Source organism: Rhinopithecus roxellana, chromosome 5, assembly GCF_007565055.1.
Source record: "Rhinopithecus roxellana isolate Shanxi Qingling chromosome 5, ASM756505v1, whole genome shotgun sequence".
In the NCBI taxonomy this organism is placed as follows: Eukaryota; Metazoa; Chordata; class Mammalia; order Primates; family Cercopithecidae; genus Rhinopithecus; species Rhinopithecus roxellana.
The window spans coordinates 78655541-78680971 of NC_044553.1; the positions used below are offsets into that span (position 1 = coordinate 78655541).

At 50.4% G+C, this 25431-nt stretch overlaps 1 protein-coding gene across 8 annotated transcripts in view; it reads left to right on the forward strand.

Moving 5' to 3' along the window:
* The first annotated feature begins 2006 nt into the window (after positions 1-2006).
* Positions 2007-25431, forward strand: part of PPCDC (phosphopantothenoylcysteine decarboxylase) — a 46160-nt gene continuing 22735 nt past the window's right edge. The window contains exons 1-4 of one of the 8 annotated variants that reach the window (XM_010375888.2): positions 2007-2063; positions 6741-6947; positions 23017-23112; positions 23963-24091. In XM_010375888.2, coding sequence (XP_010374190.2) covers positions 6762-6947; positions 23017-23112; positions 23963-24091 — 411 coding nt within the window. In that variant the 5' untranslated portion in view covers positions 2007-2063; positions 6741-6761. Of the gene's footprint in view, positions 2163-6740; positions 6948-15808; positions 15828-22828; positions 22968-23016; positions 23113-23962; positions 24092-25431 lie in introns of those variants that run through there. The other 7 variants (XM_010375890.2, XM_010375889.2, XM_010375893.2 and 4 more) reach the window with 7 other exon arrangements.

The following is a 25431-nucleotide window of genomic DNA, read 5'->3' on the forward strand; positions in this document are numbered from 1 at the left end:
CTGTCATTCCTGGGATCTAGAGCTATACGACCCTGTGTGGCTCTTTATCTGATGCAGCCTTGCGTAGGTGATGAAATTGCCACCGAGGCTCCCTGCCTTGGGGGGAGGAAGTGGAAGAAGCAGGCTTGATAGGCCAGGCGCGGTGGCTTACGCCTGTAATCCTAGTACTTTGGGAGGCCAAGGCAGGTGGATCACGAGGTCAGGAGATCGAGACCATCCTGGCTAACAAGGTGAAACCCCGTCTCTACTAAAAATACAAAAAATTAACCAGGCATGGAGGCGGGCACCTGTAGTCCCAGCTACTTGGGAAGCTGAGGCAGGAGAATGGCGTGAACCTGGGAGGTAGAGCTTGCAGTGAGCCAAGATCACGCCACTGCACTCCAGCCTGGGAGACAGAGCAAGACTCCATCTCAAAAAAAAAAAAAAAAAAAAAAGAAGCAGTCTGGATCCCTGGGTAAGGGACGGTATGGCCCAGATAGTCCATTGCAGCCAAGGGCAGGGGTAGAGCAGAGGCCCCACCTCAGCTCAGGGCAGGGGACCCACAGCTGCTTTAGCCACCTCAATGAATACAGAGGTTTCTGGGGCCTGTGAAGGCTAAAAAATGAAAAGGGCAGGGAAGCCTGCCCAATGTGCACTCTCCTGCTGCCTTCTGTTTGCCCATTCGATGCCCTCCACCTGGATCGCTGCTGGGATCCTGTATCTAAGCTCCTGGCTGTCCTTCAAGATTCATCTCAAGTCACTCCTTCAAGAAGGCTTTCCTGCCTGGAGGTGTTGCTTCCTCATGGAGGATCTTACCCTGTCATTTTCTGTGTCCCTGTTTGTGTCAAGAACAGGGACGCATCTGATTTATCCTGTATCCTGTGTGTATCCTGTGCACCTAAAATAGAAGAACCTTGGTAAATATTCAGCATTAAGTGCCCCGAGCCCTCTTTTACTAAGGACCTGCCAACATGGGCCCCATTCGCACTAACACCGTGAAGATGGCCCTTTTCTATACTCCGTCATAAAAAAGTGCTACACGCACCCGGGCAGCAACTTCCACACAAACAAGCACATGTGAAAGGAGATCACCATTATTTCCAGCAAAAAGCTCCCCAGGCCTGGGTGCAGTGGCTTACTCCTGTAATCCCTGCACTTTGGGAGGCCAAGGTGGGCAGATTGCTTGAGCCTAGGAGTTTGAGACCAGCCTTGGCAATAGAGTGAGAACCCATCTCTACAAAAAATACAAACACTAGTCTGGCATGATGGCACACTCCTGTAGTCCCGGCTACTCAATAGGCTGAGATAGGAGGATGGCTTGAGCCCGAAAGGTGGAGGTTGCAGTGAGTGGAGATAGCACCACTGCACTCCAGTCTGGGTGACAGAGCCAGTCCCTGTCTCAAAAAGGAAAAAAAAAAAAGCTCCCCAACAGGATAGTAAGATAGTAGGCTAGAACATGCATGTGATGAAGCTGATTTGAAGGGCTCAGTGAGCGGTATCTCCATCAAGTTGCAGGAGGAGAAGAGAGAAAGGAGAGGTAATCATGTTCCTGAGGTCTCAGGCCTGGATCAGGAGATCACTGAAATATTAACAGATCCTGATATTAAGGAAATGCTGATTGTTTTGGACTTTGGCAGTCTGTCCAACCTACAGGTCACTCAGCCGACAGTGGGGATGAATTTCAAAACGCCATGTGGAGCTGTTTGAATCTTTTTGGGATACTGTAATATTTTCAATAAACCTGGGACAACAGCAAAAAAAAAAAAAAAAAAAAAAAAAAAAAAGGCTCCAAGCAACGAGCAGTGTGTGTGGGGCTGATAGGAGTGAGGAGAGGTGGTCGGACAGTTATGCCAGCCCCTATCGAGAGTCCCAGCAATACAAAGAACAGGGAGCCAGGGTTTGCTCCAGGATTTCCCCAGTGGACTACGACTCCTGGAAGGCAGAGAAGTGGACTACAGCTCCCAGAAGGCTGCGCGACACACAGCCAGCACGGTGCTCTCGTGAGGCGTGACAGTCAGATTCCGCGGGAGGGCGGCAGAGATACCGCGATATTTGGGATCGGCCCCGAGACGCCCCTGGCGCGGGTGAGCAGTGGAACGGGGCTGGGAAGCTGGGTTCTCGCGGCAGCGCAGGGAGGAGAGGTTCGGGGAGCTGTGTCTGCGAGCGTGGGTCCGTGGCTGTCTGTATGTGTCCTCACTTTCCCCTCTGTGCCCATGAAACTCTGCTTGCGACTGTGCGTGGGTGGGCGGCTGTGCATCTGTGCGACCTGCCTTTCCCGGCTGTACGGGTGGGGCCGCCTGGAGCAGGAGGGACTCCCGAGCCCGGAGTGGAGGGTTTGCATCTGTGCACGTCTAGCCCAACTTTGTGCTGCTCTGCGATTATTTGTCCAGCGTCGTTTAATCTAGTTTAAATGATGGCCGTGTCAGCTCCTCCCACTTAGCGCTTACTCGGGCTGCCCAAAGTACAAAGTGTATTTTAAAAGTTGGTAAAATTAAAAAAGGAAAGCCATGGGATATTGGAAGTAGCCCTCGGCCTGCCAAAAAGTGCAGAATGCCATTTACAAATTAGGCCAAATCTTGTTGGAAAAGAACTTCCTGCTGTCCTTGAAGTATTTGGAAGTAGGTGCTAGATGGTGAGCCGGAGAGGTTCCCAAGTTGGGGAAGTGGTGGGTGTCTTGGACCAGGGGTTTCCATCTCTCTCACAGTGGCTGGGAAGTAGCAATACGCAGTCACTGCGTTTCTAGTAGCCCACGTGTGTGAGTGTGTGTGTTAGATACATTCATCCTTCAGTATCCGCAGGGGATTGCGGTATACTTTTTTTTTTTTTTTTTTTTTCGAGACAGGATCTCATTCTGTAACCCAGGCTGGAGTGCAGTGGTGGGAACATAGCTCACCGCAGCCTCTACATCCTGGGCTCAAGGGATTCTCCTGCCTAGGTCCCCTGTGTAGCTGGAACCACAGGCATAAGCCACCACACCCGGCTAATTTTTATTTTATTTTTGTAGAGACAGGGTCTCACCGGTGAGTTGCCCAGGCTAGTCTCAAACTCCTGGCTCAAGCAATCCTCCTTCCTTGGCCTCTCAAAATGCTGGCATTACTGATGTGAGCCACCACATCAGCCCTCCCGTATACTCTTTTTTCTTTTTCTTTTTTTTTGAGTCAGGGTTTTACTCTGTTGCCTAGGCTAGCGTGTAGTGGTGTGATCATAGCTCACTGCAACCTCGAACTCCCTGGGCTCACATGATCCTCCCACCTCAGCCTCCCAGGTAGCTGGGACCACAGGCACAAGCTACCATGCCCCACCATATAATTTAAATCATCTCCAGATTACTTATAAAACCTGATACAGTGTAAATGCCATGTAAATAGTTACACACTTTTTTTATTGTGGTACAATTTAATAATAATTTATTATACAATATAAATTACAATAATAATTTATTATTATTATCATATTTTGAAACAGTCTCTGTCACCCAGGCTGGAGTGCAGTGGCAAAAACATGGCTCACTGCAGCCTTCTAGGCTCAAGCGATCCTCCTGCCTCAGCCTCCCAAGTAGTTGAGACCACAGGCATGTGCCACCACACCTAATTTGTAAATTTTTTGTAGAGCTGGCGTCTTGCTATGTTGCCCAGGCTGGTCTCAAGTGCCTGGGCTCAAGCAGTGCCCCTCACCTTGCCCTCTTAAATTGCTGGGATTACAGGTGTAAGCTGGAGCAGAACCCTGGGCAGCGGGTAGTGAGGGGCTTTGATGTTAGGCTCAAGGATTCAGGCTCATAATGGATCTTGGATCCCTGCCTACCCACCACCCACTTCCCTTGTTTGGTTCTGCTTTGTCTTAGGCTCAGTTCTCATCCTTCCTGTATTGAGCTTGAACGTATACCCTGTCTGGCCTTGCTTTCCTTGCTCCCGTCTTTAGTGTGGTTCTGTGCCAGCTCCACCTTTGCCCATATAGGGACTGGCAGGTATCCCTGAAACCTGAAACTCTGCCCTGAATTAAACTCATCAGAGGAGACTTAAACACACAAGCCGAGGCTCTTTGTGCTGTCTGTCCCTGTCTTTCTAGAGGATAGAGAAGCTGTCATTTTTCTGGCTGTGGCTTACCTGCTTGGCTTGGTGCCCTGGGATCTTGAGGCTCAGTAATCACAGCCTGTAGCCCCATAATCTGCCTGCTTGCCAACTCTTTTTGCTGCTCAGGAGTTCCTGTTAGTTCAGCAGAGCCCAGGGAAGCGAGGTACTGTCTCCAGCTACCCTTCCTGTGCAAATAGGTGACTCCAACAGGATCTGGTTAGGGTAATAGCCTTACTGGTTTGAAATTTGATCCTCTTTGCAAGCAGACAAAGGAATCCTGCCAGCTGTCACCCTTCCTGGAATTCTCAGGTTGAACTGATTTGACCTCGCCTCCAAATGTTAGTTAAATGATTCACTTTCTATTCCTCAAGTACATTAAACACACACATACACACACACACCCTATTTTTTAGGAAGGTAGGTAGGTTTGATCCTTAGCACAGCTTTACTAAGCAGGCTAAGTACTATATTTCGGACTATAGTGCCTGCTGTGGGGAAGCAGTTGAAGTCACTAATATAGATTCCTGCCCCAAATTTAACTGATTGCTTTCTGTAACCTGTTTCCTACGAATGAGATCAGCTTGATGTGGATGAGGTTCAGGGGCCTCAGAGATAAAATTTGGCTTCTGGTTTTGCAGGAATCTACCTATCCTAGCACCAGTTGGCTAGGGTGGGACAGGGTCAGGGTTTGAGATCTGGCAGGTAGGTTTCCCTGGAGAATAAACAGTGTGCTTCCATCATCTACCAATGCTGTGTTCTGGGAAGAAGCTGACTGGTAGGCACTCTGTACCTTGTCAGATGCTAACAGGGCTCCCCACTCCCTGGAGTAAACTGAGTTCTCCGACTCTGACCAAGCATTGCCCTACAGTGGAGCAAACATTGAGATTACTGGCAAATCAAACTTTGGGTGATCTTGCCCTAGGGAACCAGCCTGTGATTAACCCCTGCTGAGAAGTGGGATAATGCAGCCAAACATGATCCTCAGCCCACGTGGGTTGTGCCCAAGTACTGAAGGCAAATCCTGGGCAGAGAGGCTAGAGAGCCAAGGGGCCTGTGAGTGAAGAGGAGACGGGCCCCTGTGGATGCTCAGCCATGGAGGTAGCCATTGGGCGACTCACCAGCACTACTTCCTGGGCAGCTGCCTGGGTTTCCCTTGCCCTGCTGGTTCTTTTTTGAGTGTATCTTCTAGGACCTTCTGTTTTGTACGGAGAGCCCCTTACTGCTCTCTTTCATGTATTGACTCAAAGTTTCTGCTGGAAGGAGCTTCAGAGATCATCTGGTCCTACCTCTGCATTTTTCTGATGAAGGGACAGGTCCAGGGAGGGAATGACCCTGGACCAAGGTCACTCCAGGTCAGGAGCACACCATGGTCAGGGCCCAGGGCTTCTGATTCACAGGCTGGGTATCTGTGTTCTGCCCCACACTGCCTTAGCAGGTGTAGTTATTCATTCAGCACATGTTCAGGACTGCCAGCTAGTGGACTGCTGGTTGGCAATTAGACCTGATCACGCATTCAGGGAGCTTGCTGGTGGAGGGAGAGGCAAGGAAACTGATGTGTAAATTGAGTCTGTGATCACCAAAAAGGTACATCCCAGGGAAGGACTGATCTCAGATAATTTCAGACAGGTGTGATTCCTGTCTTCTCGAACTCAACCTACAGATTCCCCAGAGGCAGCTACTGTGTTTTCCACAATTCCTTTGCATGGTGTTCAGTGTAATCGGTCCTCGGTGATGGTTGCTGATGAAGCATGTTCTGCTGGCCCAACCTGCAGGGTGTAGGTTTTGGTGTCCATCAGCCATATTATCAAGAGCACTCACTTCTAGCAACATCTGAGAGTCAGAGGAAGAAGCAAACCAGCTAGTCTCCTGGGGTGGCCTGCATCCTCTTTATGCTGGTTTCTTCCTGGGCTTTGATTTGTACGGTGGTGCCCATCTTGATTAACAGACAGGGACAGAGAGGCAAATCTCTTGGCTCCCTGGGGCACCCAAACCTCCTTGTTGCCCAGGGTTCTACCTCATGAGTATCTTTGGAACCCATCCCCTCCTGCCACTTCCTTTCACCATTCAGCCCAGTCCACTGCAGCAGCTCCTGTCACCTTCCAGTCTCTCCACTAGCAGGGTCCCTTTGACACTATGACCAAGTGCCAGCACCATCTTTCTAAAACCGAAACTCCTCACCCTGGCCCTCGCTGCCCATGGCATTCTGGCCTCACCCCGACTTTCAGCCTCACCTCCTGCCCCTCCAGCACCCCACATCACATTCCGGCTTCACTACTAAGGCACTCCCTGTTCCCCAACCTGCCGCCCTCCTTCAGGACCTTCACCTTTGCAAGATTGTTCCTTCTTTTGAAGTGATTTCTTCCCATCTCTGAAAAACTAACTCGTCCTTCAGGACTCAACCCTAACATCATCTTTTCTGGGATGCAGCCTCTGACTTCCAGAGATGGTCACTGTGAGCAGCCACGGCACCCGGTACACCCTTCCCCACAGCACTGCAACATTCCCTTGTGACTGACTGGCCCGGGTGTGGGGATGGCGTCTCACTTTCTTATCAAACTGTGTGCTCCCTGAAGCCGGGACTGCTGATCCCTTTAGCTGCCTTAGCCTCTAGGCCTGGGGCCTAACACATGGTCCTGCATACATTCTGGTCGAGTGTATGGATGAAGAGGGTGGCCCTTGTTCTGCTTTTAGATCCTAAATCCTGACACCTTTATGGAGCCCAGGCCTGGCAAGCTCCCAGAACTTGAAGCCACCAGACCCCACATGGAACCAAAGGCCTCCTGTCCAACTGCTGCACCCTTGGTGGAGAGAAAATTCCATGTTCTTGTGGGTGTCACGGGGAGTGTTGCAGCCCTGAAGTCACCTCTTCTGGTGTCAAAGCTTTTGGACATTCCTGGGGTGAGTATCCTCACCAGACAAGCATGGCAGCCTCCGGCATGGGAGGCCAGTGCTCCCGGGGACAGCCCATTGTTCTGCAGTGCGTGCAGTTTTCTTTTTCTTTATCATGTTAATCATGCTTGTGGAGGTCCTGTGTGTGTAGTGCTCTGTGGAGGATTCAGGAGACAGAGACCAGTGTCCAGTGTAACCAGGGGCTAGATTAGATAGTACAGACAGAGCATGAGGGGAGGCTGGGAAAGGACCCGGTGAATGGAGGGTTTGGGCTCCCATACATTAACCCTGAGAATCTGTGAAGTCCTGTGTGGGAGGAGGGCTGGTTGGAGAAGTGCAACAAGTTCTTAGTACCCATTCCTGCCTTGGGCTCCCCCACCCCTACTTTCATTCCATCTTGAACACTGCGGCTGTGTTCTCCCTTCTTGTGAGACCCCATGGTTGTCCTGTCAGTCAAATGCTCTGAAACCCCATTGCCTGAAGCTCTAGGTTCAAACTTTGCTCCTTCAGGCGTTCAGAGATGCCCCAGGGGCCCCTGATTGTGTGCTGGGGTCAGGGACTCTAGTCCCTGTCCTTGGCCAGACCCTCAACTTGGGTCTATTTTCTATATTGGATCTATTTTCTATATTGGGTGCAAAAGTTTAAGGCTTTAAACAGCGTGAAATCTGACAGGCAGTGGCCCCACTTCCTAGTTCCGCCTCCAGGGCCCTTTGTTGGTCTGTCTTATCCCCCTTGGTCTTTGCGTTGCTGGGCCCTGCTGGGCTGGCTGCCCTCTCTGCTCCTCTCCCGCCTTTTCACATTCTGTGCAAAACCTTCCCTGTCTGCCCCAGCCCAGTGCCTGTGGTTTTGGCCCCTTCTTTTAAACTCATTTGACTTAGAACTATAGGTTGCCTTAGACACTGCTAATGTTACTGGCCCCTAGTTTTGGTGGGGTCTTGTGAAGTTGCTGGGCCCCAGGCCTGGCTTGTCCCTCTCTTGTATCAGCTGAGCACCCAAGGTGCGGTGGCCCAGGCAGCCGTATCTGGCATGTCCAGCAGGGGGCGGTGCTTACTCACAGTGGTCCCATCAGCTGGGGCTGGTGGTCCCATCAGCTGGGGCTGGGCTGGGAAGTGTTTCACTTTTTTACTTTCCACCAACTTCCACCCAGAAAGTCACCCCGTCACCCCATCCCCAGGGCTGGGATAAGCCATGAAGCTGCCAGCCAGGGATGACAGCTGTCCAGAGTGGGGGAGGGAGGAGAGTCTCGTGGCACTCTGAGACTGGGTGCTGCACTTTTAGGGCAGTACTACTTAGGCCCAGCCACCCCCTGTGTACCCAGAACCATTGGTAGGAGCTGGCCAGCTAGAGCCGTTAGGGCGGGAGGCCTGGAAGGGTTTGCAGCAGTGAGAGCCTCTGCCACCACCCCCTGGGGAGGGAGGGAGCCATGCAGTTCCCTTTTCCCATAGCCCCAGAGCAAGTGAGTTTCCGGACTAGGGGTGGATAGGGGCGGGGAGTCCTATCCCAGGAAACAGATGGGCAGCCTCAGAACGGAGGGAAATGGCAACCCCACCGCTTCCTCCCATCCCACACAGCCAGCGTTTGGCTGGGGGGCGGTGTGTGGAAAGGGTTGCCTGGAGCAGGGAGGCAATTGAGTGCACCCCATGGCTTTTTAGCCTGGGCCCCGTGGGAAGGCAGGCCATGTCTGGAACAGGACTTGGCTTCCCGTCTCTTGTTGGAGTTGACGCCAAAAGTGAGGCAGCCAGAGGGCACTGAACTGGGAAGGAAGGCTCCCCGACTCAGCCTCTTGGAGCCTGCCTTTCCCATTTGAAAATAAGGCTGATTCCTGCTGCCCATCCCCCAGGCTCTTGTCAGGCTCCCTGAGATGTTGGCTTGGGTGGGAGGGGTCACAGATGAAATAGTCCTGTGCCAGTGACTTGGTGCGGAGCCTGGCATGTTGAAGCACTTGGTTGTGTGTGTTTTCTGGCCATCACCGTGTCCTTTCCCCTTGTTCATGTCCTTTGGGCTAGCCACATGGTGTGGGGCAACCCCACTGGAAAGAGCCATGGAAGCCACAGTTCACCTGCTCTTGTGGAGGGCCTATGCCTTTCATCTGTAGGGAGACAGCTCTCCAAGCCTGGCTTTGCTTATTGGGGCCTTCCTGAGGTGTGGGATCCAAAGGTAATCCCTGGATTGCCTTGTGTTGGCCCCAGTGGTGGTGTCTACCCCTGCACACTCCCCTTTATTTCCTGATGGCCCTGATCTCCACACTGCTTCCTGCTGGATCTCCTGCAGGAGCATCATTGTCCCTTGGAGCAGTCACTTTCAGCTCTTCGCCTGCCAAGTCGTGGGTTCACATGCTCAAGGCTTTCTGGAACTTCCTTAGGTACCTCCAGATTTGGTCTAGCACATGAACAGCTGGGGTGTGGGTTGCAGAGAGCTGGGGGATTCTACAGATCTGGCCCATCACTCTGGCCCATCACTGTTTCTGATTGATCAGCATGTCCAGACATCCCGGGAAAGCCACTAACCTCAAGGTAGCCAAATCAGGGAGACTGTGAGGGGTGTTGGAGAGACATGGATTAGGCACAAGCCACATACACCAGCACGATGGGGAGAGTAGTCACTAGCAGAGACGACCTTGAGTATGTTGGGGCAGATGGGCAACCATGTCACAAGAGAAGCAGCTGAGCACATTTCTGATGCTGGGACGCTGGGCAAGTCAGTTCTTTTTGGCCACAGTTTTCTTATCCACACAGTGAAGGACGGGCAGGTTCTCAAATGATCCATCTTCAGGGTCTCTTCTGGCACTGGTGTTAGAAGATTCTAGATGTGAGGGCAAAAAGGACTAGGACCCAAAGGCAGCCTGAGAGAAGGTCCTGGGGCCCAGGAACTTCAGAGGGATTGGGGGTTTTGTAGTTCCATAGCTGTCATTGTAATTGAGTGGCAGTAAAATCTGGTTTGTCAGCTCAGGCAGTTTCTTCCCTGGGGTTGGCAGCCTGGCCCGTGCAGGGGAGCAAAAATGGCTTTCCTCCACCTTGCTAGGCTGCTTGGCTGGGCTATGAGTTCAACTGACTTATAAACAAAATTAACAGGGCTGGGTGCAGTGGCTCACTTTGGGAGGCTGAGGTGGGCGGATCACTTGAGGCCAGTTCAAGACCAGCCTAGCCAACATGGTAAAACCCCAACTCTACTAAAAATACAAAAATTACCTGGGCGTGGTGGGCGCCTGTAATCCCAGCTACTTGGGAGGCTGAGGCAGGAGAATCACTTGAACCCGGAAGGCAGAGGTTGCGGTGAGCTGAGATCGTGCCACTGCACTCTATTCTGGGTGACAGAGCAAGACTCCACCTCAAAACAATAACAACAACAAAAAACAAGATCAATAGGAGAAAACCTTATTTAGTTACATATCTGCACATGGATGTACCACAAAATATGAGATTCCCAGAAGGGTGAGATGACTGAAGCCTGTATAGCAGCCTGAGCTACAGAAGGAAATAGGGGCTTGGGGCTTCTGGGGGTGGTGGCGACACAAGTTATGGGAGGATGAGGGGAGGAATTGTACAGTGAATAAACATCTTGTTAGGCAGATAAAAACTTCTCAGATAGCCGGGCGCAGTGGCTTAAGCCTGTAATCCCAGCACTTTGGGAGGCCAAGACGGGTGGATCACGAGGTCAGGAGATCGAGACCATCCTGGCTAACAAGGTGAAACCCTGTCTCTACTGAAAAAAAAATACAAAAAAACTAGCCGGGTGAGGTGGCAGGCGCCTGTAGTCCCGGCTACTCGGGAGGCTGAGGCAGGAGAATGGCATAAACCCGGGAGGCGGAGCTTGCAGTGAGCTGAGATCCGGCCACTGCACTCCAGCATGGGTGACAGAGCGAGACTCCATCTCAAAAAAAAAAAAAGAAACAAAAAAAAAAACAAAAAAACTTCTCAGATAATGAAAGATGCCTCAGCAGATTGTCAGTAAGTCAGTCGTCCCTTCTCAGGGAGGGGGACTCAGGACAAGGGGGATCCCTCTTTAGGCAGATAAGAGAAGTTCAGAGAAAGTTCCTCCCTGCATCTGTTTTTTCCCAAGTGTCTTCAGGTTTGAAATAATCAGCATACCAAAGCCACATATTATGGGATGGCATTTCCTGAACTCCTTCATCCACACCCTTCAAACTTGGGAGGAGAAGGCAGACATCACCCTAGCTTTTGCCAGGGCAGGTGTCAGCAGAATTCAGAGCCAAAAGGGGATTTCTAAAGATAGAGAAAACCCCCGACTCAAGGAGTCAGCAGGCCTCGGGCTCAGAGGAAGATACATTTCTAGGGTGTCCGTCAGGACATCCAGGTCTGTTGAGGGTGAGGAAAAGAAGGCTCTGCTCATATGTAGTGTGGAGTAAATTCTGACTTTCTGGAGGACCACTTGACAATATTGAGAGAAATTAAACATGTTCATAGCCCTTGATTTACCCACAGGATTAAACCCTGTGGGGTGTATTTACAAAGTAAAAGGATGTTCATTATAGCATTATTTATAATTCCAAAGCAAAACTGGAAGCAAACAAAATGTCCAGCAGTAGAGAGCTGTGGTGTCCTTATGATTTATGGGACAATCTCTCAGTGGATTACTTGGCAGTGTTTCAGAAAAATGGGTTAGCTCTCTCTGTGCTAATGGGAGCAATCCTCAAGATAGAAGCGGAATAAGCAAGGTGTAGGAGCTAGTGAACTGGACACCCCAGGCCAAATTCAGCTCAATGCCTGTTATTGTATAGCCTCCAGCTAAGAATGATTTTTACATTTTAATTTTTATTATTTATTTTTGAGACAGGGTCTTGTTCTGTTGCTCAGACTGGAGTGCAGTGGTGTGACCACCACTCACTACAGCCGCGACCTCCCAGGCTCAAGCAATTCTCCCACCTCAGCCTCCCGAATAGCTGGGAGTGCAGGCGTGCCATCACACTCCACTAACTTTTTTGCATTTTTTTGTAGATACAGGATTTCGCAATGTTGCGCAGGCTGGTCTCAAACTCCTGGGCTCAAGTGATCTATCTGCCTCCCCTTCTCAAAGTGCTGGGATTACAAGCATGTGCCACTGTGCCCGGCCTGATTTTTACATTTTTAAATAGTTAAATCAGAAGAAAGATAGTATTTTGTGACTCATAGAAAAAGTGATATGAAATTCAGATTTCAGGTCCAAGACAATTTACTGGAACACAGTCATACCCATTCATTCACGTATTGCGTATGACTGCATTCGTACTACTACAGGGTTGAATCTTGCAACAAAGCCTAAAATATCATCTGGCCCTTTATAGAGAAGGTTTGCTGACCCCTGGTATGCAGCCTGATTCCTTCTGTGTGTTCTTTTTTTTTGTTTTTCTGAGACGAAGTCTTGCTCTGTCGCCCAGGCTGGAGTACAGTGGCGTGATCTCGGCTCACTGCAATCTCCGCCTCTTGGGTTCACACCATTCTCCTGCCTCAGCCTCCCGAGTAACTGGGACTACAGGTGCCCGCCCACGCCCGGCTAAGTTTTTTGTATTTTTAGTAGAGACGGGGTTTCACCGTGTTAGCCAGGATGGTCTTGATCTCCTGACTTCGTGATCCGCCCGCCTTGGCCTCCCAAAGTGCTGGGATTACAGGCGTGAGCTACCGCGCCCAGCCTTTGTGTGTTCTTATACTGACTTACTGCGCACAGTTTTTTCCTCTGGAGGTGGTTACCCTTGTGGAGGGGGACCGGTAGAGGAAGGGAAACTTGGATTTTTCATTTTGTATCATTCTGTTCAGTTTTAATTTTCTAACCTATGTGTATATTTGTGTGTGTGTGTGTGTGTGTGTGTGTGTGTGTGTTTTAGTCAGTGGGGCTTTTGGTGGGAATATTGTGGAACATTCTTGGTAACTTTGTGCTTTTTTTTTTTTTTAAAGTGCTCACTGAGGAAAGAGCAGACAACATAAGGCCTGGTTTGATGATTTCCTTTTTGTTCTGGGTGGGGGCCACCTGCCCACTCTATGTCCTGATATGGAAACTCTGAGACCTTTATTTGTGTCTCCACCTGCTTGGCTGGCCCCTTCCTCCTCTGGCCTGCAGCCCTGTCACCTGCTCTCCTAGGGACAGAGCTTTGTCGGCTGCTGGTCAGAGGGTCCTGCACCCCAGGGTCCTTCCCTGATTGCCCAGAACAACGTCCCTGTGCAGGGCCTCCATAGACCCCTCTCTGGTTTCCTTCTGGAGAATTTTCTGGAGTTGGGGAAGCACACAGAAGGGTTGGCATGAGGAGCTGACACAACCAGAACACCAGCTCCCCCAGGGGCAGATGAGAGAGCGGCTGTTTCCTGCAGAGCCAGGTGGGAAAGGGTCAGGGTCACAGAAGGGCTGGGGTGGCACAGTGAACTGGATGGACCCCTACCATGTGGTCTAAATGGCTCATGCATGGGTCATAAGAGGAAACCAGGGGCAGAGGAAGAAGGGCTCGCCCACGGCCTTCCAGGGAATAAGTGAGTTAGCAGAACTGGGGGCTTGAGGCCAGGTTTTCTGGGTCCTATCAGTGAGTGAATTGAGGAGCTCAGACTTGGAGCTCATTCTCTGCTCAAGCTCACCAGTGCTTGAGGATGGTGGAATTTGTGGATTCCTATCTTGGTCTGCCTTGCAGTTAGGAGTTACCTGTACCCCATCCTATCTGTTAGACTGAGCTGCAGCAGAGGGTAGAGCTTGGATCTTATCAGCCCTGCCCCCACCATATAAGAGGCTTAGTAAATGTTTGCCGAGTAGAGGCATCATCATGAGCCACGGAACCCACTGAGCCAACCGGAACTCCCTTGAGGGTTTTGTTAAGGAGGCCAGCCACCTCCTTCACAGCTCCCGTGCCTCATGTGCCATCCGCACTGGGCCCCAATAATTCTTTGTCCTAGAATGTACCTGCCACTCCCATGCTCAGGTTAGTGTTACTTCTTGGCTGGCCGCTAGGTCCTGGGCACAGATCTGGAGCATGCCAGTGTCAACACTGGTAGACCCAATGTCAGGGTCCTCTGCTGTGCATCCTGGCCCCGAGGACTGGGCCACCAAAGCCCTGGGTTCCTTGCCTTATCACAGCTTAAGTGCAGGGCTACCACTTCCTCTTTGGAATCCTCCTTTATCTCCAGTGGAGGCATCGTCACGCCCTACTAGAAACACCTGCTCTCCAGCCACTCAACTGCTGGTTCCACTTGGGCTCTTCTCCTTTTCTTGTATATGCCAGAGCTGTGCTATCTGATATATTTACATTTTCTTGTATATTCCAGAGCTGAGCTATCCGATAAATGTAAATTTGAATGTGGCAGCCGCTTGCCACATTCAAATTTAAATTAATTAGAATTTAATAAAAAATTCTGTTCTTCAGTCACAGTAGCCACACCTCAGGTGCTCAGTGGCCACATGTGGCCAGTGCTGCCACACCGTACTGGCACATGTAGGGCCACTCCTATCATTGCAGAGATGGAAATGCTCTTCATGGATAATGCTGTAGAGTTGTGGCTCTCAATGGGGGCGATTTTCCTCCCCAGGGGACATTGGATAATGTCCAGAGACATTTTTAGTTGTCCTAACTTAGGGGTGGTGGTGCTCCTGGCTCTTGTTTCTAGTGGGTAGAGGCCAGGAATGGGCTTGGCAGTGGAGACTCAGGCCATGGGATTTGTTTCATTCCGTGGCTGCGAAATGTCTCTCCATGGGTTCCTTTGATAATCTGCCCCAGAAGTAGCCTGGCCACACTAGGAGCCTGAAGTAGAAACAGGAGGTATCACTAAATCCTGATTCCATTTCTCCTGACCAGACCCAAATCAGGATTCCTGATGTCTCTTCAGCAAAGTAAAGGAAACCAGACTTGCCAACTGGTTTCGGGAAGGAATCTCTATACATGCTAGATAAAATGCAGGCAGTTTATGTAATAGGGTCAGTAACATACACAAAGAGATTCAGCTTAAAAATATTAGCTGTAAAAAGTTTTCTCAGGTAGGCCGAGCATGGTGGCTCACGCTGGTAATCCCAGCACTTTGGGAGGCTGAGGTGGGCGGATCACCTGAGACCAGGACTTTGAGATCAGCCTGGCCAACATGGTGAAACACTGTTTCTACTAGAAATACAAAAATTAGCTGGGTGTGGTGGTGCACAACTGTAATTACAGCTACTTGGGAGGCTGAGGCAGGAGAATCTCTGGAACCCAGGAGGTGGAGGTTGCAGTGAGCCGAGATAGTGCTACTGCACTCCAGCCTGGGCAACAGAGCAAGACACTGTCTCAAAAACAAAAAAAAAAAAACAAAAAAAAGGAAAAAACTTGTTTCTAAGTGGTGTCAGCAGGGGACCAAGCTGGGAGCTACCTTTCAGGAATTCTGTAGCATATGGGAGATTCTTTTTTAATGCCCAGCCCTGCTTCTACCAGGACCCACAAAGGTGTAAGAGAAAGCCAAGGAAGGCTCCTGCCCTCAGGGAGTTTCTGCCCTGCCAGGGTTCCTTGGCATTTGCTGGGAAGAGGTCAAGGTACATGGGTAAATGGTCAGAATTATTTAGTATTATAGAAGGTAGCACATGCTTTTTTTTTTTTTTTTTTTTTTTTTAAGTGTGTACAGACCCAGGGCCCAGCCCTTGGCTCCCAGGATGTTTTGGTGGAGTGAATGAAAATAAAAGAACAAAGCCCATGGGGCTGATGAATCAGATCAAGTGACATCCCTCTAAAACCAGAAAAACTAGTCTGGGCCTGCTAGACAGCACTGGGGTCAGTCAGGGTCACCTCCAAGGAGAGTCAGCTGCTTCAGTGGGTCAGAGGTGGGGCATCAGGAAGGACCCACCCATCACATACACTTCACATTACTCCTTAGTGAAGACCTTGAGCCCAGGAGGCTCCCTAACAATGTGACTATGTAACCTGGGAGGGTGGCTAGAGAGTGGAGCCTCTGAGAGGTAAGGCAAAGAGGGAAGATCTCAAGCAGGGTGAGAGGCTTAACAGGACCCGGGTTGGAGCTCCCCAGGGGACAGTGGGGGCTTAAAGGCTCTGAGACCTTGAGTGACGGTGTGGGGAAGGAAGAAAGGGTAGAGCTGAGAGGGAGGAGAGAACCCCCTGAGTCAAGGGCATTGCCTATTTGGGGATTTTTTTTTTTAGGTTTTTATTGATTGATGATTGATTGATTATATTTTTTTTGTAGAGAAGGGGTTTTGCCTTGTTGCCCAGTCTCATCCCAAACTTCTGAACTCAAGCAGTCCGCCCACCTCTGCCTCCCAAAGTGCTGGGATGATAGGCATGAGCCACCATGCCTGGCGCCCAATTTGGGGATGATTCTGAAGGCCAGCACTAGGCAAGGTCCTCCGCTTTGCGAACTGGAAGATGGTTTTGGGAGTTGGGGAGAGTGGAGGACCTAGATCTTCAGGAAGTAGCTTTCCAAATTTCAGAATAGAGGCGATGAACCCAATGAACCTAGGACATTCTTTTTTTTTTTTGAGATGGACTCTCATTGTGTCTCCCAGACGAGTGCAGTGGCGCGATCTGGGCTCGGCTCACTGCAAGCTCTGCCTCCCGGGTTCACGCCATTCTCCTGCCTCAGCCTCCCGAGTAGCTGGGACTACAGGCGCCCGCCACCACACCCGGCTAATTTTTTGTATTTTTAGTAGAGACAGGGTTTCATGGTGTTAGCCAGGATGGTCTCGATCTCCTGACCTCGTGATCCACCTGCCTCGACCTCCCAAAGTGCTGGGATTACAGGCGTGAGCCACCACGCCCGGCCACCTGGGACGTTCTTAAGTAGCAAATAGTTCAGGATGGTTGGGAAGCTCTTAGAAATGAAAGATGATGATCCCATGAGCAGAAGCAGGCAGTGTATCAGCAGAAATGTGGTCTCTGGCTACCTGAAACCTGTTAAAGGAGTTGGAAAACAGTTAAGTGGAAGGGAGGACATGTAACTAGAGATGAAGGAAGAGTGTGGTCCAGAGCCCCCCAGGGTGAACTGAAGCTTGTGGCAAAACTCGGGAGGCTCAAGAGGGCTGTTTTATGTATTTGGAAGAAGAACAATGAAGCAGTGTCTGGTGCTGGAGGTCAATGGTAACATTAGCAGAGGACAAGAAGAAATGGGAGGGGCTGGGCGCAGTGGCTCACTCCTGTAATCCCAGCACTTTGGGAGGCAGAGACAGGTGGATTGCCCTAGCTCTGGAGTTCAAGACCAGCCTGGCCAACATGGTGAAATCCTGTCTCTAGTAAAAATACAAAAATTAGCTGGGCATGGTGGTGCACACCTGTAATCCCAGCTACTTGGGAGGCTGAGGCAGGAGAATCCCTTGAACCCGGGAGGTTGCAGTGAGCCGAGATTGCACCGCTGCACTCCAGCCTAGGTGACAAAGTGAGTCTCTCTCTTTTTTTTTTTTTTTTTTTTTTTAACAAAAAGAAATGGAGGGATTATTTGATCTCATTTTGTTCATCTTCTCTTTTGAGCTTGTAGTGGTAGGAGGGACCGTGAACTGAGGCTGGGTGATTCATCTCCTGTCCTGGGAAAGTTCTCTCCTGGTGTGCTAGGGAACTGTGGTTGGTGAGCTACAGGAAGTGTGGGAAACGTCAAAAGGGGTCAGGGGCAGGAGATGGCTAATGTCCATTTATCAAAAAGGTGAAGGAGGTGAGCTCTGCAAATTGCTACAGATGAGGCTTGTAAGTGCTAAGAAAAGCTAGATTGGGATCACTAGGAGCAAGGTATATTGATTTTAGTTTATGTTTTGGATAGTAGCAAAGTATTTTTCGATTTAGATGAGGCCTTTGATGGAATCCTAGGATCTCTCCCTAGACTGCCTGGGGATGTTGTCAGCATGTTATAACCAGTGAAAGATCCAACTTGGAAAGAGTTCTTCTTGGTTCTTTCTCACCCCTTGCTCTGCTGCCACACCCACTTCTGTGGACCTTGTGGGTGGCCTCTGCCCTTGACTTTGTTCTGTTCATAATTTGGATTAGTGTCTCTGGGGGCTACTGATGGTGGTGCTGGCTGAGAGGAGGAGCAACAGGATTGAGCTCTCAGGAGCTCTCTGTAGGCTGAGCAAACAGCAGGCCAACTCTGATAAGGGGAAATTTGCCAGGGACATGTGAGGGACTGCATTTGGGACCAGAAAAATAACTGCTTAGATACGGCCTGGTGCTTGCGGCTTAGTAGCAGCATGAATGAGAAAAATTTTTTTGAGTTTTTGCTGATTGCAAACTCCATACATCAGCAGGGGGATGTGGCCACCAGAAGAGCTGCTGTGGGTTCAGGCTGCACCGATAGACATGATGCTCTGCTTTCTTCATGAACCTAACAGTGGGGATGCCTTCTCCCACCCCTGCAGGCAGAGTAAATGACTCTCACCTGTGGGTTCTTCACTTCTGGAAAATTTAATTTATTTTTTATTTTTATTTTTGTAATTTTCTCCTCTCTGTTTTTCTGTTCTCTCTGGAACTCTTTAATCATCAAAAATTTTAACCTTACTGAGTTGATTAGATTTTCTCATCTTTTTTCTACTATTACCCATCTTTTTTTTTCTCCTCTCTGGACGATTTCTTTTAAACTTGTGTTGAATTTTTTATCTCACTGTTTATAATGTTAATTTCTAAGAGTTCTTTTTTGTTCCTTGAATATTCATCTTAAAAAGTGTTATGTTCTTGTTTCTTGGGTGTAATCTCTCATTTTTAAGTTTTCTTCTCCCTCCATTGCCTCTGGGTTTCTATTTTCTGTTTGTGTAATATCTGTCTTGCTAGAGGGCTCTCCTCAAATACCTGATACTCCTTGGCTGTTCTTATTTGGGTGCCAAAAGCTGATTGGAAACTGTCTTCACTGCCAGGGTACTCATCTGGTATTGAAATGTTTTGTTGGTGGACCTCTGAATTCCATATCTGAAGGTTTCCTTCCCTACCACATCTCCTTACTCCCAGGGTTATTTGTTTTTTCCAGACCAGTAGTCTCCTGCCTGGTTGACCTAGCGTTCTTAGGGTCAAGTAGGGGAAGCAGGCTTGGGTCTCTCTGTTTGGTCTATAGATACTCACTTCTGCTCCAAGACTCCTTTGTCCTTTGTTGTGCTAACTCTTCAAGGGTAGTATGTCTGGCTGCCTGGGATGGGAAGAAGAGCTGGGGGGACTTTAGCTGTTCCTTCTAACAGGTCAGAAACCAGTCCTCTTGTATTCAGCTGTCTGTCTCATGCTCACCTTTGTGGTACTCACTTCCTCAAGTCCTAGGCTCCTGGGTTCTAATTGGCTTGTGTCTCAGTTACTGTGTAGGCTTTGGATATTTTCTTATCTAATCTAATTAATCTAATCTAATCTAATCTAATCTTATCTTATCTTTTAGGATCCGCTCTGCTAGTGCTTCCTTTCACTTCCATCTTCTGAAAGCGCATTGGCACGTCTTAACTGCTGTTGGTGGTTGTTCCTCTTCTTTTTGTTCTTGGGAGTTTATTTCTTTTCTTTCTTTTTGAGATGGAGTTTAGCTCTTGTTGCCCAGGCTGGAGTGCAATGGCGCGATCTCGGCTCACTGCAACCTCCACCTCCCAGGTTCAAGCGATTCTCCTGCCTCGGCCTCCCGAGTAGCTGGGATTACAGGCATGCGCCACCACATCCAGCTAATTTTGTATTTTTAGTAGAGACGGGGTTTCTCCCTGTTGGTCAGGCTGGTCTCAACCTCCGCACCTCAGGTGATCCGCCCGCCTCAGGCTCCCAAAGTGTTGGGATTACAGGCATGAGCCACCGCGCCCGGCAGTTCTTCTCTTTTCTTTTCTCTTCTCTCTTCTTCTCTTCTCTTCTCTTCTCTTCTCTTCTCTTCTCTTCTCTTCTCTTCTCTTCTCTTCTTCTCTTCTCAGACAAGGTCTCACTTTGTCACCCAGGCAGGAGTACAGTGGCATGATCTTGGCTCACTGCAGCCTCGACTTCCTGAGCTCAAGTGATCCCACCTTGGCCTCCTGAGTAGCTGGGACTATAGGTGTGCGCCACCATGCCGGCTGATTTTTTTGTATTAAGGATGTGGTTTCACCATGTTGGTCTTGAACTCCTGTCCTCAAGCAATCTGCCTGCCTCAGTCTCCCAAAGTGCTGGGATTACAGGCGTGAGCCACTGAGTTTAGATCTTTTCTAAAAAATGACTTTGCTTTTATTTAGTGGGTTTCTGGAAGGGAGCAGAGTTTACTTTATTTAACTAAAAGCTTTTTCTTCTGTTTAACCTTTATATGTTCTTTTGCTTTAAATGTATCTTTTTAGACAACATATTGATGGATTAAACAACATCCAAGATGAGAATCTGAATTTTAATCAAGGAGATAAGCCTGTTATATATTTACTATAATTATTATTATGTTAGAATTAACCTATGCTGTCTTATTTAATGCTTGCTTTTCTTTGTTTTTTTGAGACAGGGTCTCACCCTGTCACTCAAACTGGAGTGTAGTAACTTGATCTCTGCTCACTACAGCCTCTGCCTTCCCAGGCTCAAGGGGGTCTGCCCACTTCAGCCTCCTGAAGGTAGCTGGGACTGCAGGTGCACACCACCATGCCTGGCTAATTTTTGTATTTTTTGTAGAGATGGGGTCTTACCATGTTGCCCAGGCTGGTGTTGAACTCCTGGGCTCAAGCAGTTTGCCCGACTCGGCCTTCCAAAGTGCTGGGATTACAGGCATGAGTGTAATTCCATTACTGTTCCCGGCCAAATGGTTTATCATATGTTCTCTCTGCTTCTTTTTCTCCTTTTGTATCCTTTATGTGTAGATTGAATTTCCTTCTGTGGGTTTGAAAGGTACAGGTTATTCTTCTTATGGTTACCCTGACTTATTATGCCCTCTCCTTTACCTTATCACTACCTTGTGTCTTCCCCACGAAAGAGATAGGCCTTCAGCATGGCCCTGCCCTGCCCTGCTCTCTCCACCTGTGCTGGCCCAGTGGCATCTCTAGGACTGGGTTCCGGGGAGGGATAAGGCAGGCCTCCCTTGCCATCTCACTCAGAACTGGGCAACGCTTGTTCAGGGTCATCCTAGGGGGACTCCAGCATTCAGTCGGGGTTTGGTTTAAATGACCTCTAGGCCGGGCATGGTGGTTCATGCTTGTAATCCTAGCACTTTGGGAGGCAAGGTGGGTGGATTGCTTGAGCCTAGGAGTTTGAGACCATCCAGGGCAACATGGTGAAACACTGTCTCTACCGAAAATACAAAAAATTAGCTGGGCATGGTGACATGCACCTGTAGTCCCAGCTACTCCAGAGGCTGAGATGGGAGGATCACCTGAGCCCAGGGAGGTTAAGACTGCAGTGAGCCATGATCACGCAACTGCACTGTATCCTGGGCAATGGAGTAAGACCCTGTCTGTAAATAAATACCTATGTGATGGACCTCTGAAAAGGTCCCTGAGGTTTTTTTGTAGGTTCTGGGCATGGTAGATCCTAAGGGGGAGTGAGATGGAGAATGGACAAGTCAGTAGAACTCAGAACCCCAGACTTTCTGAAGTTCTTCCTTAGTCTTCTTCTCTGAGACTTCTACTCCTTGGTCCTAGCTTTTTTCCTAGGTGCCGTGCCGATGTGTCACCCACCCCGTCCTGTACAATATGCAGGAAGCAAGCAAGGAGGGGGTGCCTCAGAGAGACAGTAGGGAGGAATGAGGACAAGGTGGAATTGGCATGGGCACACTCTACAGAGCGAGAGGCAGGCCTTAGGGCACCACGTCGCTCTCAAGTAGGAATGTGTGTCCAGCAGCGCTGAGCCTTCAGCTTTTCACAAGAACTGAGGAAATTGAATTTTCTATGCGAAATCTCCCAACTTGGACATGTTGGCTCAAAAATGTTAATGATCTTGTGTAGGCCAAACAGCATGTCTGTAGGCTGGGTCTGGCCCAGACATGGCCCACGACTATAGCTCTGGCTGCTCAATGGTTCTGTCCTTGCCACCCTTGACTTTTCTTTTTTCTGGATGAATGTCCAGAGAAACAAATGTCCTCTCCTGACTCATTGGTTTCCCCCCAAGATGTGGTTTCCTACACTCCCCTCTCCCTACCAGCTACTTCTGGGCCCCTGTACTTTGCCAGCTTGTTAGTCTAAAATCTTGTTTTACAGGCTGGGTGCAGTGACTCACACCTGTAATCGTAGCACTTTGGGAGACTGGGGTGGGTGGATCACCTGAGGTCAGGAGTTTGAGACCAGCCTGGCCAACATGGTGAAAAACCTTGTCTCTACTAAAAACACAAAAATTAGCTGGATGTGGTGGCGTGCACCTGTAATCCCAGCTACTTGGGAGGCTGAGGCAGGAGAATCTCTTGAACCTGGGGGGGCGGAGGTTGTGGTGAGCCGAGATCATGCCACTGCACTCCAGCCTGGGCGACAGAATGAGACTCCCATCTCAAAAAAAAAAAAAATCTTGTTTTACAAATGATGACCAACCCATCTAGTGCCCTTCACACTCCTGAGTGCTGTTTCTCACAGCCATGTGTTCTGTTAAGCAGATTGCAGGCAGCCCTGGTTTGCGTTAGTAATTTCTTAGTGAATGGGTAGTGTGCAGGTAAACCTCATTCTCACCCCATGAGTGTAGGGCACACACAAGCTGGGTTTTCCAGGAGCCTGTCTGCAGCCTGTGCCCATGAGGCCTTGCTCCTAGAAGTACGTGAAGGGGCACTGTCTGCCTTCTCTTGGGAGCATGCATGCACAGAGGACATGCTGTGCCTCAGCCCCCAGTGCCTTGGCCTGCAGAGGGCAGGGCTGCTGTGCGGCACAGAACTCAGGACCTATGAGCCTCCTTGGGTGGCCTCTCCTGCCTGCTGTGGCCTCTGTGGCCCTGGCCTTGACTTCCTTTCCTGTCACTTGCGTGCCTCTGCCCCTGGGCCTCCCTCTGCCTGAGTGGCAGGAGCTTTCAGCTTTGTATATATGGGCAGTTGGTGACTCATTCCTCAGCAGCCCCTCAGATAGGGAAGTGAAACAGCCACACCTGGTAGGGCCTGATCTTTGGGTGACAGCAGAAGTAGCTAAGCAGACATGGGGCTTGCAGCTGAGGAGGGAAGTCCTCTCTAAAGCCAGCCTGTGAAGACAGCACTTGCCTGCCCTGACCCTCCTGTGACCTCCAGGCCTGTGACTCTGGTAACAGTTTCTTCCTCCCTCCCCACCACCCCCTTTTTCTTGGTGACAGCTGGAAGTAGCAGTGGTCACAACTGAGAGAGCCAAACATTTCTACAGCCCCCAGGACATTCCTGTCACCCTCTACAGCGATGCTGATGAATGGGAGGTCAGTGCTGGGGGCTCCTGGGCTGAGTTCCATTGACTTTCCACCAGCAGGACAGAGCAGTCCTCCCTGCAGCCTATGGTCTGGCAGCTGGAACAGACAGGCTGGGCTCAAATCCGCGGTCAGGGCCTCTGGGCAGAGGCAATGAAGAAAACATCTGTCTAGCTTCTGGCCTGCAGGAGGCCCTAGTCTCCTCCCAGCCCAGGCGGAGCTGGGCTTTGGCCTGGTGCCTGAGGTTGAGTGTCCTTGTACTTATCTGGGCTGATGAAACCACAGAGGAGCTCTGTTCCCACCACCCTTGTCCACGTGGCTCCTGGCGTCAGGGCTAAAGAGAACGCCTCACTTCCCACGGCCGCTGGGCTCTACTGCATCTCCCCTGCAGATGGGTGGGCACTGACTGATTCACCAGACACTGAGTGTGGGCCTCACAGGGGTTCCCTGCCAGGCATTTCCAAACATTCTCAGCCTAGAACATTTCCGGCTGGTCTGTCTTCCCTGCCCCTACCCCCTCCATTTCTCACTGCCCCAGAGCCTTCTACTGGCTTGGACAACCCAAGCATCTGCCTCAAGCAGACAGGCCGGGAGCTCCCTGCCAGATGTCAGTTCTCATTGAAAGCCAAACCATGAAGGGAGTAGCTCAGAGAGACAAGAGGCACTTGTTTCCTCCGGCCTGGTTCTCTCGGCTGCTGGCTCCATGGCTAGTGCTCACCAGCTTAGCTGCAGGAGGGAACGGAGGTTGGCCTGGGCAGGGCAGGTCAGTGGGCTTCTCAGTCTCGTGACTTACCGTACCTGGCCTGCCTTGGCGCTGCATCCCGCTTCCTGCACACTGACCCCTTTTTCTTCCCTCTGCCAGATGTGGAAGAGCCGCTCTGACCCAGTTCTGCACATTGACCTGCGGAGGTGGGCAGACCTCCTGCTGGTGGCTCCTCTTGATGCCAACACGCTGGGGAAGGTAGCCAGTGGCATCTGTGACAACTTGCTTGTGAGTGATGCCCTGGTGCCCTCGTCCCTCCCTGGGCTTCACTCCCAGTTTGCTGAGCTGCAGACATCCTTGTACAAGAAGACCTGCTGCTGTGGGGCCCTGGTCTACTCAGGGAGATCAGTGCTCCCCCATTCCCCCCATCGCCCCCCAGTGCTCTCACCTTCTCTTCAGCACGTGGGCACAGCCCTGGTCCTGATGGGTCAGCTTGACCTGCTGCTGCTCCCCAGGAGTGTCCCCTTCTCCCTTGCCCTTGGCACCCAGCCAGGTGCCCACAAGCAGACCCTCGTTCCTTGTTCTTTGTCCCTCCCCGTGGGCTGCCTGGATGTGCTCTTCCACTGTCCCTGCCCAGCCCCATCACCTCCTGCTTCAGCTCTGCCTTCTCCCCAGATCCGGTTATACACGTGGGCAATGTGATTGGGGGTTTACTTCTTCACAGATGTCTCATACACTTTATTGCCCTTGTAGTGTTCCTATATATTAGGGGAAGCTTAGAGGGGAAGAGGGGAGAAAGATAGGGGCAGTGGTGAGAGCCGATGGGTGATAGGGAGAAATGGAAGTCCAGCTGTCCAAAGTGGGCGCTGTCCTAGGCCTAAGATGCCTCCAGGGAGCTGTTGCCCATAAAGGGGAGCTGCCTTTGTTTATATAATCGTTCTGGGAAGATTTGGGTGTGATTTCTCTCCTCCCTCTCCCTTATTGCCACCCCTCACCTCATTTATTGAGCTTTCGCCTACCACGTACTGGGGTCTATGCTGAGAGCCTCACAGGACACAGGGAGCTCCCAGGCTGGAAGGAGAATGCCGTGCTTGATCACCCATGGCAGTGGGAAGGGAGTATCCTCTGGTGAGGAGTACAGTCCTGAATGACCCCAGTCAGTCCTTTGACTATGGAGTCACCACCTTGCATAGTGCTGGGCCTGTGGTAGACATCCAGTAAATACTGCATGTATGGGGTAACTAGCATTTTTTTTTTTTTTTTTTTTTTTCTGAGACGGAGTCTCGCTCTGTCGCCCAGGCTGGAATGCAGTGGCCGGATCTCAGCTCACTGCAAGCTCCGCCTCCCAGGTTTACGCCATTCTCCTGCCTCAGCCTCCCGAGTAGCTGGGACCACAGGCGCCCGCCACCTCGCCTGGCTAGTTTTTTGTATTTTTTAGTAGAGACGGGGTTTCACCGTGTTAGCCAGGATGGTCTCGATCTCCTGACCTCGTGATCCACCCGTCTCAGCCTCCCAAAGTGCTGGGATTACAGGCTTGAGCCACCGCGCCCGGCCGTAACTAGCAGTTTTACTTTTGCAAGTAGCTGGGAGTTTTTCAGAGTTTCATGTGGTGAAGAAGGTGGATAATG